At 34.0% G+C, this 12,195-nt stretch overlaps 1 protein-coding gene across 1 annotated transcript in view; it reads right to left on the bottom strand.

Annotated features, from left to right (window-relative positions):
• Window positions 1–12,195, bottom strand: part of TOP2B (topoisomerase (DNA) II beta) — a 67,305-nt gene that overhangs the window by 30,121 nt on the left and 24,989 nt on the right. Inside the window, 11 exon segments of the mRNA NM_001258386.1 lie at window positions 472–577; window positions 663–773; window positions 1,695–1,820; window positions 1,969–2,126; window positions 2,457–2,595; window positions 4,584–4,721; window positions 4,804–4,905; window positions 6,469–6,642; window positions 10,029–10,241; window positions 11,112–11,209; window positions 12,040–12,185. Of these exon segments, the coding sequence (NP_001245315.1) occupies window positions 472–577; window positions 663–773; window positions 1,695–1,820; window positions 1,969–2,126; window positions 2,457–2,595; window positions 4,584–4,721; window positions 4,804–4,905; window positions 6,469–6,642; window positions 10,029–10,241; window positions 11,112–11,209; window positions 12,040–12,185 (1,511 nt within the window).

Below are 12,195 nucleotides of genomic sequence, written 5' to 3' on the forward strand. Positions count from 1 at the left end.
GTGGGTTCAATCCCTGGTCTCGCTCAGTGGGTTAAGAATCCAGCATTGCTATGAGCTGTGGCATAGGCCAGCAGATGTAGCTCCAATTTAACCCCTAGCCTGGGAACTTCCATATGTCATAGGTACAGCCCTAAAAAAGACAAAAAAAAAAAAAAAAAAAAAAAAAAAGACTTTTTTAGAGATACATACTAGAGTATTATAGAAATAATTAATATCTGGAAGTTATTTCAAACTAATGGGGTGGCAATGAGAAGAATTACGACGAAAAAAGATTGGCCATGAGACAGTAACTTCTTAGGTAAGTGCCCATTATACTACTCTCTACTTACTTAAAATTTTCCAGTACAATTCTTTAAAAATCAGCAATAGCATTTTTGAAGGCTAAAAAAGACAAACTTTCAAAACATTTTAAAATGCTCTTATAAAAATAAATATATCAGCAGTAACTTAACAAAATTTTAGAATACAAACCTTTGTAGTATTTTATTTTCCAGGCTTTCTGGTTTTCTATATGTTTTTTCCACTCATCAAATTCAGGAATACTGTAGAAGGCAAGTTCCTGCTTATTTTTGCTAGCCTTAAATGAATAATTTTTAAAAAAAGTTAGTTTTTCTGCTACTCTTTAAGACAACAGTATAAAAATATGTTGATATAAGTAGTACCTTTACAATAGGCGTAATGAACTCTTCAAGAAAACCATGCTTCAAAAGTGATGGCCAATTGTGATGGATGAAATTAATAAGCAGGCCTTTTATGTGAGAACCATCTTGATCCTAAACAAATGTTAGCAAAGAGTGCTATAATAATTTTGTGAAATATTAAAAAATTACTTACATAACCAAATTTTTAAGTGCAGGAATGCAGTAAGGAGGCAAAATGTCATTCAAAATTTATAACTGTGTTTTACAAAACAGAAGAGATTATTCTTTGGATGATCACAGTACAGAATTTTCTTAAAATTCAAATAAACAACATACCTAAGTGATAGACTGAATCTTTCTATGATTATAAAATATAATACCCTATCTTTTTTGTAGTTCACCCAGATTTCACTAGAAGAATGACTGAATACATGAAACATTGTTATGATGCCACTGCACTGGAAGGACTCCCATGGAGTACCATTACTCACAAATCTCTTGGCATCAAAATTGATAAATTTCTGCTTAAAAATACAGAGTAGCTTCTCAGTGGAAGGCTTTCTCTGCAAATGCTTTCAGTTAGAGTACAAGAGACAAGGTGTTGAATGCATATGAAAACTCTTCCTTTTCAATTTTCTAGTTCTTTCCTAATTAGTAACATTTTACTTTTCAAGTCCTCATAGTTTTTTGTGTATCCCAAATTATGTCATCATATACAAATATTAGCCATTATTCTATTGATTGTTTCTTACTTGTATTTTTCACCATTTCTTTCCTGCTTAGATGTAGACTTCAACCCCATAATACTACACTATTTTCTACTCTTCCAATATTTACTGCATTTAAAAACATTTTTAAAATAATAAAAAAATGGTTACCATAAATTAGATAATGTAAAATGTGCTTCACACAAACAGTGCCACTAAACAACACTTTTCCTCCGCTGTACAATCACTTTCACTTGTACTATCTTGGAAAAAATATCAAACAGAAACAGACAGCAAAAGGACATTATGGAAAAGATAGGTGTTAACATGTGGCTTTTAAACCAACCTGGTCAGTCATAATCATAATCTTTCCATAGCGTAAAGTTTTCAGAGATTCTGCATCATCATAACTTTTCTTATATTGCAGGCCAACTATTTTAATAATATTGTTTATTTCTGCATTTTCCATGATCTGTGCAAAAATGAAAAGAATTGAAAGTATTTTAAAGTATTAAAATTTACAAAAGGTGAGTCAGAATTTACATGTAAAAATTGTTTTAGTAAAGTTTTACACTGTGGTATGTGTGGGCCTATGTGTACACACAGATACAGACAAGTACCTGTTTATGAGAAGCCTCCCGCACATTAAGAATCTTCCCCCTGAGGGGAAAGACCCCGTATCTGTCTCTCCCGATCACTCCTAGCCCAGACACGGCCAGCGACTTGGCCGAGTCCCCTTCCGTCAATATCAGTGTGCACTCCAGTGAGTGTTTGCCACCTGAGAGAAACCAAAAATGATAGACATTCCAAATTTCTCAGTTTTACCATGAAAAATATGAAGCAAAAAAAAAAAAAAAAATCAGTAACCACATGATAACGAAAAACGGTAAGTCATCTTATATTATGTTCAGTATAATTTAAATATTAAATATATTTTACTGAATTTCTATTCCCCCAAAGTTAATAATATGCAGCATATGTGGCAATTTTAGCAAAGTAAAATTATACTCTGAACATGAAATCCCAGAGTCTACATGTGGAAAATTAAAACAGTCCATAACTAACTAAATAAAAACCTCAATCAAAATTTAAAAGATCTGATACTTACCAGCATCATTAGCATCATCCAGTTTGGGAATACCCTTGATTTTACTGTACTTTACTGATGAACACTTCTTGTTCAGCTGTGTCTGAGCCTTAAATTTCACCCAGTTCAGGATACTTTCTACAATGCCACAGTTAGAGGCCTAAAAATGAAAGAGTAATGATATACAAGCAAGTCAGAAGTTCATACACTTAACTAAAATTAATGTACTTGGAATCTAAGAGTTACAAGGCAAAATAATAAGTGATAATAATAATGATGTGTGTTGGTAAATATTCTAATTAGGGTAAAACTAACTCAGGCGGCTATTCACGATGACCCATTGCACTGAGATATAAAAACATGATGAAAGGGTGATTTTACTGCACATGAAAAAGAAATTATAATAAACTCCATAACAAACATTTTTGTTACAAATTAATTTTGCTTTTGTTACAAATTAATTTTGTAATAGCTTTTGTTACAATTTTGTTAAATTTTAACAAAGTAAAAGCTGATCCACCCATGAATTTACTACTTCAGGGATTCTAGACATTGACATTTCTGACATTACCTCAATACAGAAATGTGACTCTTGAATTCGCTATGACAAAAAATATTAACCTGAAGGGAACATTAGGATAAACTCAAGAACTTATAAATAGCCTTATTTCGTAACAAGTTTGGTAATGAGGATTTCAACATTATACTTGTATGTGTCATATATGTGTCATTCTATAGTGAATCAACATGTGACAGGATGTCAAACTGCCCTCCCCCCAAAAAATAAAGCATCCCAAGTTGGAGTTATTTATTTTTAATCAACCTAGGTAGTTTGATTTAGATGTATGAAATATTTTTCTGGAATATTTGAGTTTTTGTTTGTTTTGTTTGCTTTTTAGGGCCACACGTGTGGCATATGGAGGTTCCCAGGCCAGGGGTCAAAACTGGAGCTGCAACTGCCAACCTACACCATAGCCACAGCCATGCAGGATCCAAGCCGTGTCTTCGACCTACACCACAGCTCATGGCAACCCTATATCCCTGGCCCACTGACATGGATACTAGTCCAATTAGTTTCCACTGCACCACAAAGGGAACTGCCATGGAGTATGAGATGTAAACAGAGGTGAACTATGTTGCCAGATGTAAACTCCCTCTGCCAAAAGTAAAAGAATGTAAAAATCTAAAATCAAATCACGTCATGATAAGGACTGTTATTTGTAATTTGGGAAATCAAAACATAGTGTCATTTGTATTCAGAATTTGTTATGTTTAGACCCCAAGTACTACTCTATAGGCCTTTAGCTAATACCTAAAGAATAATTTGTTTTTGTTTATGAGGCCTGTCTTTGAAATTCCAGTACTGGAATTTGATAAATACGTAACCTCTATTGCAGTTACACGCTACTCCTTCAACGAACTATAAGCTGCCAAAGAGGAGGAGCTGTAATTCATTCATCTTTACATTCCCAGTACAAACACTTAAAGGTATTTTAAGTATGATTATTTAATATATATTTGATGGTATTGGTGAACAAGAGAATTGAGGCAAATCTTGCTTACTCATAAAAGGTTATGATTATTATTAGCAGCCATAAGGCTAGTTATAAATGTAAGATTTTTTATTTATTTATACTCTCATCTTGTTTCATAAGAGTTAAAGACAAAATAAATATGTACAAAGTAAAATAAAATTTTAAAATATATAGGATATGGTAAATTTATGTTTTGCATATGTTACCACCATTTTAAAAAGCTATATAAAGGTAAAAATAGATGAATTTGAATTGAGTATAAAAAACGAAATCAGGAGTCCTATAAAGACCTATGCATTTGTTAGAGGTAAGCCAGATTTATCTGGCTTTTCATAAAAGCTGGCCAGTGAAAAGCTAAAAACACAAATTAGTTACATGATTCCCTATTTTAATGCCTGGCAAAATAATCATTTCATGAGATACTGTCTAACCTTTGAAGTTTTCAGAATCAAGCATATTAGTTTTTAGTATAAGTTATGCCTGCACCCACAGTTAATACAAGAAAGAAACATAAAAATTAGAACAAATTACAATAATTTATCATAATAAATCAAGAAAACTACGTAACTCTCAATTTTTAAAAACGCTGAAAAATAATATAGATTTTACTCACTGCTTTAAAAAACTTTTCTGACAGCTGACATTTGGACCCAAAGCTTTTGGGCTGCAGAGTCATGTTTTCTTTAGTTTGAGAATCAAAAGTTGGATTTTCGATAAGGCAATTAATGAAAACCCATATGTGGTTTTTTACCTGTTGAAAACATATCCAAAAAAGGTCAACATGAGAACAAAATTATTTAATAATTCAACAGAATATATAAAACATCACTTACTTGAAAAGGTTTCACTGACACACCAGCTTTGTTCTTTTTCTTAACTACTTCAATCAGTTTACCGACAACTTGGTCAACTACATAATCCACATGCCGTCCACCCTAAAGAAGGAAGAAAAAATAGAATCCAAAATCTTCTACTGTTAAGGTAGCAAAATACTTACATATTCATTTTTTTCTAGAATGAGCACTTAATCTTCACAAGAGCTTGTGAAGTCAATATTACATTATCAACCCTTACTTTCCAGAAGACTAAGATGAGTCAGAGTTGTGATTTTAAAAATAAAGTCTTTTTGGTCATAAAGCTAATTAGTAACTCCATACAAAGTGAAAACTAATAAAAAGACACACGAAAGTGAGAATGAACACTGGCCTGGTGGAGGTAATGACACAAGATTTACACTTAGGAACTATGGCAGCCAATCCACAGTTGTCCATCCAATAACCATTTTCCCCTTCTACCTTATTGACAAACCCAAATTTGTTTGTTTTTAACTGGCAACAAGCCCAATTAAAAAGATTCACCAATCTAGACTCCCTGGCAGCTAGAGGTAACCACCTGACCTAGTTCTAACCAGAGTCATTAGCAGAGGTCTACTGGATGGGAGTTCCAGGAAAGCTATTGTATTTCTGTAAAAGGGGGAGAGATTTAGATGGCACATGCAACTGATGAACTTCATTCTCTCTCCCTAGAACCTGGAAGGGCTCAGCAGGCATCGTCATAAAGACATGAGAATGAAAGGCAGGAAGAGCACAGGTCCCTGATGACACTATGGAATCACAGGACCAGATTAAGATGCCTACCTACCACCAGTCAGTCCCCAGTCTTAAGAGAAAAAAGAAAACCTTTACATGTTTACAAACCATTGTATATTAGGTTTCTATTACATATAATAAAAAGCAATCATATCTAATACAAGATATCTATTGACTAAAAAAAGTGATGCTAGATTATTAAAAAAAAAAAAAAAAAAAAAAAGAGTTAAGGGAGCTTGCATTGTGGCTCAGTGCATTAGGAACCTGACTAATATTCATGAGCTGCAGTGTAGGTCGCAGATGCGGCTTGGATCTGGTGTTGCCATGGCTATGGCATAGGCCAGCAGCTGCAGCTCCAATTCAACCCCTAGGCCCAGGAACTTCCACATGCCACGGTATAGCCCTTTAACAAAAAAAAAAAAAAAAGTTAAAACTTGACAAATCTCCACTCTAGATCATTCTAAAATATAGGCTAGTATAGACTAATACTGCATTATGGTCAATGGCTAAGTGCTTATAAGTGAGAAGAATTTACTTGATTTTCAAATTCAAAAGCCTACAGAAAAGGGTCCAAACTCCTTAGAAGAGCAGATAATGCATTACACAATCTGACCCCAACACAGATTCATGTCTTCTCATTTACTCTTTTACACTCTAAACTCAGAACACAGAATAAGGAGTTTGTTTTCATTCTAAATTTCATAAAATACAAATGTATTCAACTATAAATACTAATCATACAAATGTATTTCTCAATGGACGTTTAAACTGTAAAACAGCTATTTCATAGAAAATAAGCTTTTATTTTCATAAGTCAATTTGGATTTCACAAAGCAGTCTGGGTTTTTGTTGTTTTTAATGTAACATTGTTCTACCATTGACTTGGAAACAAAGAACTGGGGTACTCACTTTTGTTGTTGCAATACTATTTACAAAGCTGATTTGCTGGAATCCTTTCTCACTCAATGTGAGACAAACATCCCATCTTTCATTTGCAAGTTCATGAATAACTTTCAGGGCCACTCCAGTTTCATCCAATTTGTCTTTCACATAAAGATCTACATAACTGCGAAACCCATTTACCTAATAATTTGGAAAACAAAAACAATAAACTGAAAGCTGGACTAGGTGCCTGCCTTCAGGTACTCTCCCACTTCCCCTCACTCACAATAGCTCTCTATCTGCACATCCAAACCTTCATATCTTCCCCTCACTCCACTCCTTGATTTCCTCCCTTTAAAAAGGTCTTCATTCCCATATGCACTTGATGAAGAAGGTTATGAAGGGACAGCTGGACAAATAAATTATAAAATCTTTCAAAAGTTTAGACTTTAAAATGACAAAGTTGACTTCCAGTTTGAGTTCAGACATGTAGAGGGCTGAAAGAAGCAGCAGCAACAGCACCCTTACCAGAAAACAGCTGTAAAAACACTGAAGTGAGTCTTCAAAAATCTTAGATAAGGTCCTATGAATCTTAAACTAGAAGTTCTGACAAAGTGCTATAGGACAAGTGTGGACTAGCATGAGCGTGTGAAGTACCTAAGTGCTATGAATCAAGAGGTTCTTACTCTTTTTGCAGGTGTTTCCTCCAGGACCCCCAGCAGGTTTTCACAGGGAAGATCAGAGAGAATCTAGAAAAAGTTCCAACCCCTCATGGGAATGGACTGGAGAATAGCAGCCACAGAGAACTCTACCCATACCCATCTTCCTTACCCCCCCAAAAAAAAAAGCTTAATTTACAGGGGAAAGGGTATTGCTAGAAAGCTGTGGTAAAATGTTACCACTGGGATCAAGTAACTCACCCAGCCACACTCACACCACCCCCATCTTATTTAAATTTTAAAAAAGCTTATTCTGCAGGGTGAGAGCCTGAAGGATACCGAATGAAAGCACTGGTAGTCGTAGCCTGCTGCAACTAGAGAAAAAGAATAGAGGACAAAGGAAAAATCTCTACTTTTACAGTAGGGACAGACACTCCTCTGGCCTCTGAAGGCCAAACCCTGAGGCAGGTCCACAGCACCCAACAAAGTCTGAGACTGAATCAGACACAAAAGTCTCCCTCAACCTGCAACCAGACCAGGAGGCCTCCAGCATTAACAGGGGTTTTCAGCTGAAAGAGCTGCAAGACAGAGACCCTACTAAGCAGCAGCTCAAAGGGGAGGCCCAAAGTAAAAACAAATGATAAAAACAAAAAAGAATTTGAAGTATCTGGTGCCCACAGCAACAACAAACTTCAACACTAGTGACAACAGTAACAACAGATTACAAGCACAGCTCATTTCCTGTACAGATTAACATAAATCCTCATACTAAAGCTTACTCACTCCATATCTACTACTCTACACAACATAGTTGATTTTCAACAAAATCTTACAAGGCATGCCAAAAGGCAGGAAAAAAAACAGTCTGAAAAGACAAAGCAACCATCAGAACCATACTTGTATATTCACTGACGACTTAACTATCGGATATGAAATCTAAAATAACGTGACTAATATGTTAAAGTCTCTAATGGAAAAGGTAGATAACTTGCAACTTCAGCAGGGAGATGGAAACTCTAAGAATGAATCAAATGAAAGTGCTAGAAATCAAACACAGTAAAAGATATGAAGAATGCCTTTGGCAGGCTCTGCAGTATACTTGACACAGTAAAGGAAAAAAAAAAAATCCATGAAATTGAAAATACAGCAACAGAAATTAAACAAACTAAAACACTAAGAGAAAACAGTGCATAAAGCAGAGCAAAATATCCAAGTATTTGGGACCCTACAATATATGCATATTTGGAATACCAGAAGGAAAAGAAAGAACAGTACGTAAAAGAAATATTGAGAGTTCCCATCGTGGCTCAGTGGTTAACAAATCCAACTAGGAACTATGAGTTGCAGGTTCGATCCCTGGCCTTGCTCAGTGGGTTAAGGATCTGGTGTTGTAGTGAGCTGTGGTACAGGTCTCAGACATGGTTCAGATCTTGTGTTGCTGTGGCTCTGGCATAGGCTGGTGGCTACAGCTCCGATTAGACCCCTAGCCTGGGAATCTCCATATGCCACGGGTGTGGCCCTAGAAAAGACAAAAAAAAAAAAAAAGAAATATTTGTGGAAATAACAGCCAAAAATTTTCCAATATTAGTGACAGACACCAAACAACAGATCCAACAAGTTCAGGAAACAAACAGAATAAGTGCTAACAAACAAACAAAAAACTATATACACACCTACATATCATACTCAAAAACCAAAGACAAATAGAAAATCTTCAACACAGCCAGAGGAAAAAGAAACATCTTACCAACAGAGGAAAAAGGATATGACCTATAGCAGAAACCATGCAAACAAGACAACAGTGACATTTTTAAAGTGCTGGAAAAAACCTGTCAATCCATAATTCTATATCCAGTGAAATTCTATTTCCTTTGAAAGTGAGGAAAAAAGGGCTCTCTCAGACAAATGTAAGCTGAGGGAATTTACCTGCCAGCAGGCCTACCATACAGGAAATAAATATCAAAGAAAAATCTCCAGACAGAAGGAATATGGTTAAGATTAGAAACTTAGATCTACAACAAGAAATTAAGAGCATGGAAATGGAATAAGTGAAGGTAAAATATAGCTTTTTAGTGTATTTTTCATTGCATTAAAAGATAACTGACTATTTAAAGCAATAATGTCACTAATTGCGGAAAAATTTCTGCCATCAAATATTTCTTGCACTTCCCTCTTTCCTCTTCTGTTGTTAATAGCATAGGTAACATGAAATGTATGATGACACTGACACAAGGGGATGGAAAGAAGGGACTTTGCTGTTATAAAATCTTTTTGCTACATATGAAGTGATAAATTATTTGAAGGTGGACTCAAATCATTTACAAGTGTATATTATAAACCCCAGGGCACCCAACGAAGTTTTAACAAGTATAATAATAAGTAAATTGAGGAGATAAAATGGAATCATTTAAAAAATGTTCAATTAAAACCAGAGAAGGCAGCATAAGAGGAAATAAAAAACAAAGAATACAATGAGTAAAAATCAGATAGCAAGATGGTAAATTTAATCCAAATTTATCAACATCAAAATATATCATTTTAGTCATTTAAACCTATCAGTTTAAAAAGATTAACAGAATAGAGTTCCCGTCATGGGCAACGCAATGGACACGAATCTGACTAGAAACCATGAGGTTGCTGGTTCAATGCGCAGGCTTCGCTCAGTGGGTTAAGGATCCAGAGTTGCCTTGAGCTGTGTATAGGTCTCAGACACTGCTCAGCTCAAATCTGGCTCTGGTGTAGGCCAGCAGCTGTAGCTCCAATTGGACCCCTAGCCTGGGAACCTCCATATGCCGTGGTGTGGCCCTAAAAAGCAAAAAAAATTTAAAAAGTAAAATAAAAAGATTAACAGATTATATTTAAAAGCAAAATCTAACTATAAGCTATTTACAAACTGACAAAGCATTAACTATTATATAAGACACTTACAGGCAATTTCTTTCCATTAAACATAACCTTGACTCCTTTGCATGAACCAGCCAAATCATAAGCTCTTCTGGTCATGAGAGCCACAATATCCTTGTCAAGTTTTTCCATCTTAAATTTGGCCAGATCTGGTTGGAATGTTATACATGTGTAATCTTCACCATCAAAATGTTTAATTTTGGCTTCAGAAGTCTTCATCATATTATTCATCCATGTCTTTAAAAGAAAAAACATTCAAATATTTCTATAATGGTTCTATCTTTGATAATATATAAATACCATCTAATGAAATACATTTACCACAACTATATCCATTTTCCGGCTTCCCAACAGACCAAACGATGCCTTGAAACTGATATTAGAAATGAAAAAAAAATTAAACACTACTATTAAAACAACCTCATGGGGTTCCCTTACAGTGCAGCAGGTTAAGGATCTGGCACTGTCACAGCAAGCAGCTCGGGTCACTACGGCGCTAGTTTGATCCCTGGCCAAGGAACTTCCACATGCCATGGGCGCAACAAAAACAAATAGACAAGCAAACAAAAATCCCACAACCTCATGCTAAAAATAAGCAAAATAAACTGCACAACTTTATACACTGTTAAACATTCTTCAACATGACCATACAGAATTTTACAAAAATAAAAAGGTATTATGCCTTTCCTAACAAAATTATTCTAGCTTATGTAAAATGTCAAACCATTTTCAAAGGTCTTAAAAAGTGAAATACGATAAAATTTTGAAATATAAATTTGATAAATCAATGAAGAATTTTTCACATATGCTAAGTAGATGCATTTCAATTATCTTGGGAGATTTCAGGACATTTTCTCTATTACTTAAATAAGTTAAAGGAAAAGTCTGTTAAACAGAGTATTTTGTTTTAAAAGAATGGGATGGGAGAAAGATAGGTTTATATAAAATCTTCCAGGCATTCTGAAGTCTTTTTACTTTGACGACTTGCTTAATGATTAAAAAAAAAAAAAAGTTATATAGGTATCATTGCAATTTACCTAAGGTTCTATTATCTTAATAAAACAAACACAATTTTAAAAAAAAGAATTAAGCACATTTTTATCATACCTGCTTAAAACTATGTTTGTATTCTTTGCAAGCAGTTTCTACTGTAAATTTTGTACTGAAAATATTACAAAGTTTTGCACCATAACCATTGCGACCACCTGTAAGAACAATTAAATGTGAAAGGTTTAATGAAAATGATTTTAAAGGAACTTCATTAACTAACCTACCGTAGGGCAGGTCTACTGCAAAACAGTTTCCATTTATTGCAGTATCTTAATCATCAACTGAATATTTCAAAGCATATTTAGATTTTTAAAGAAAAATATGATTAAGATTTAGCACATATGGTAATATAATTAAAACACATTTTGTAGATTCATTATCTTCACCACTTCAAAAAATTAAGCTTTGTATTTCCTATAATCCAGTAAGCTTTCTATCACATTCACTTCTCTATTATAAAATTTAAATCTATAACTTCCTAGAGCTTGGTTTTGGGGAAAAAAAAAAAAACTATCAATCTACTTAGGAAATATAAATAAATAGACAAATATCTGGTTTTTGGTCACAGCACAACTCTATTTATAATCTGGACTTTTAATCTTGACCCTCTTAAACAGTTTAAAAGTAATTTAATTGATACCAAAAGACATGGTACTTATGTAAAAACAAATTCACTTATACAGAAATCATACACATAAATTAAATTCAAAACTCAAACTATTAGCCAGGTTAGAGTTCCAGGAGTTCTGGCATAAGTCAATGTAACTCAATAGCTAAGCTTTTAAAATGTCTCTATTAGACTATAATCAAGACAATAGTTATACATGACAGTTGTTTATATATATTAATTCTGAAAAGGATTTTCTCACAACAAAATTATACAGATTTCCTTTTCTATACTATTATAGAAATAATAGTAAGAGATTTTATGTTAAGAGAACAATATTTTTCAATTAAAAATTCTGATCAACCATTTGGACTTTACCTGTTACTTTTTTCTCATCGTCATCATAGTTACTAGATGTTAAAAGCTGTCCAAAAATTAATGCAGGAACATAAACTTTCTCTACTTTGTGTTCTACTACTGGAATGCCTTTCCCATTATTCCAAATGCTTATAATGTTAGATTCACTGTAAATAA

Source organism: Sus scrofa, chromosome 13 (assembly GCF_000003025.6).
Source record: "Sus scrofa isolate TJ Tabasco breed Duroc chromosome 13, Sscrofa11.1, whole genome shotgun sequence".
Taxonomy (NCBI): Eukaryota; Metazoa; Chordata; class Mammalia; order Artiodactyla; family Suidae; genus Sus; species Sus scrofa.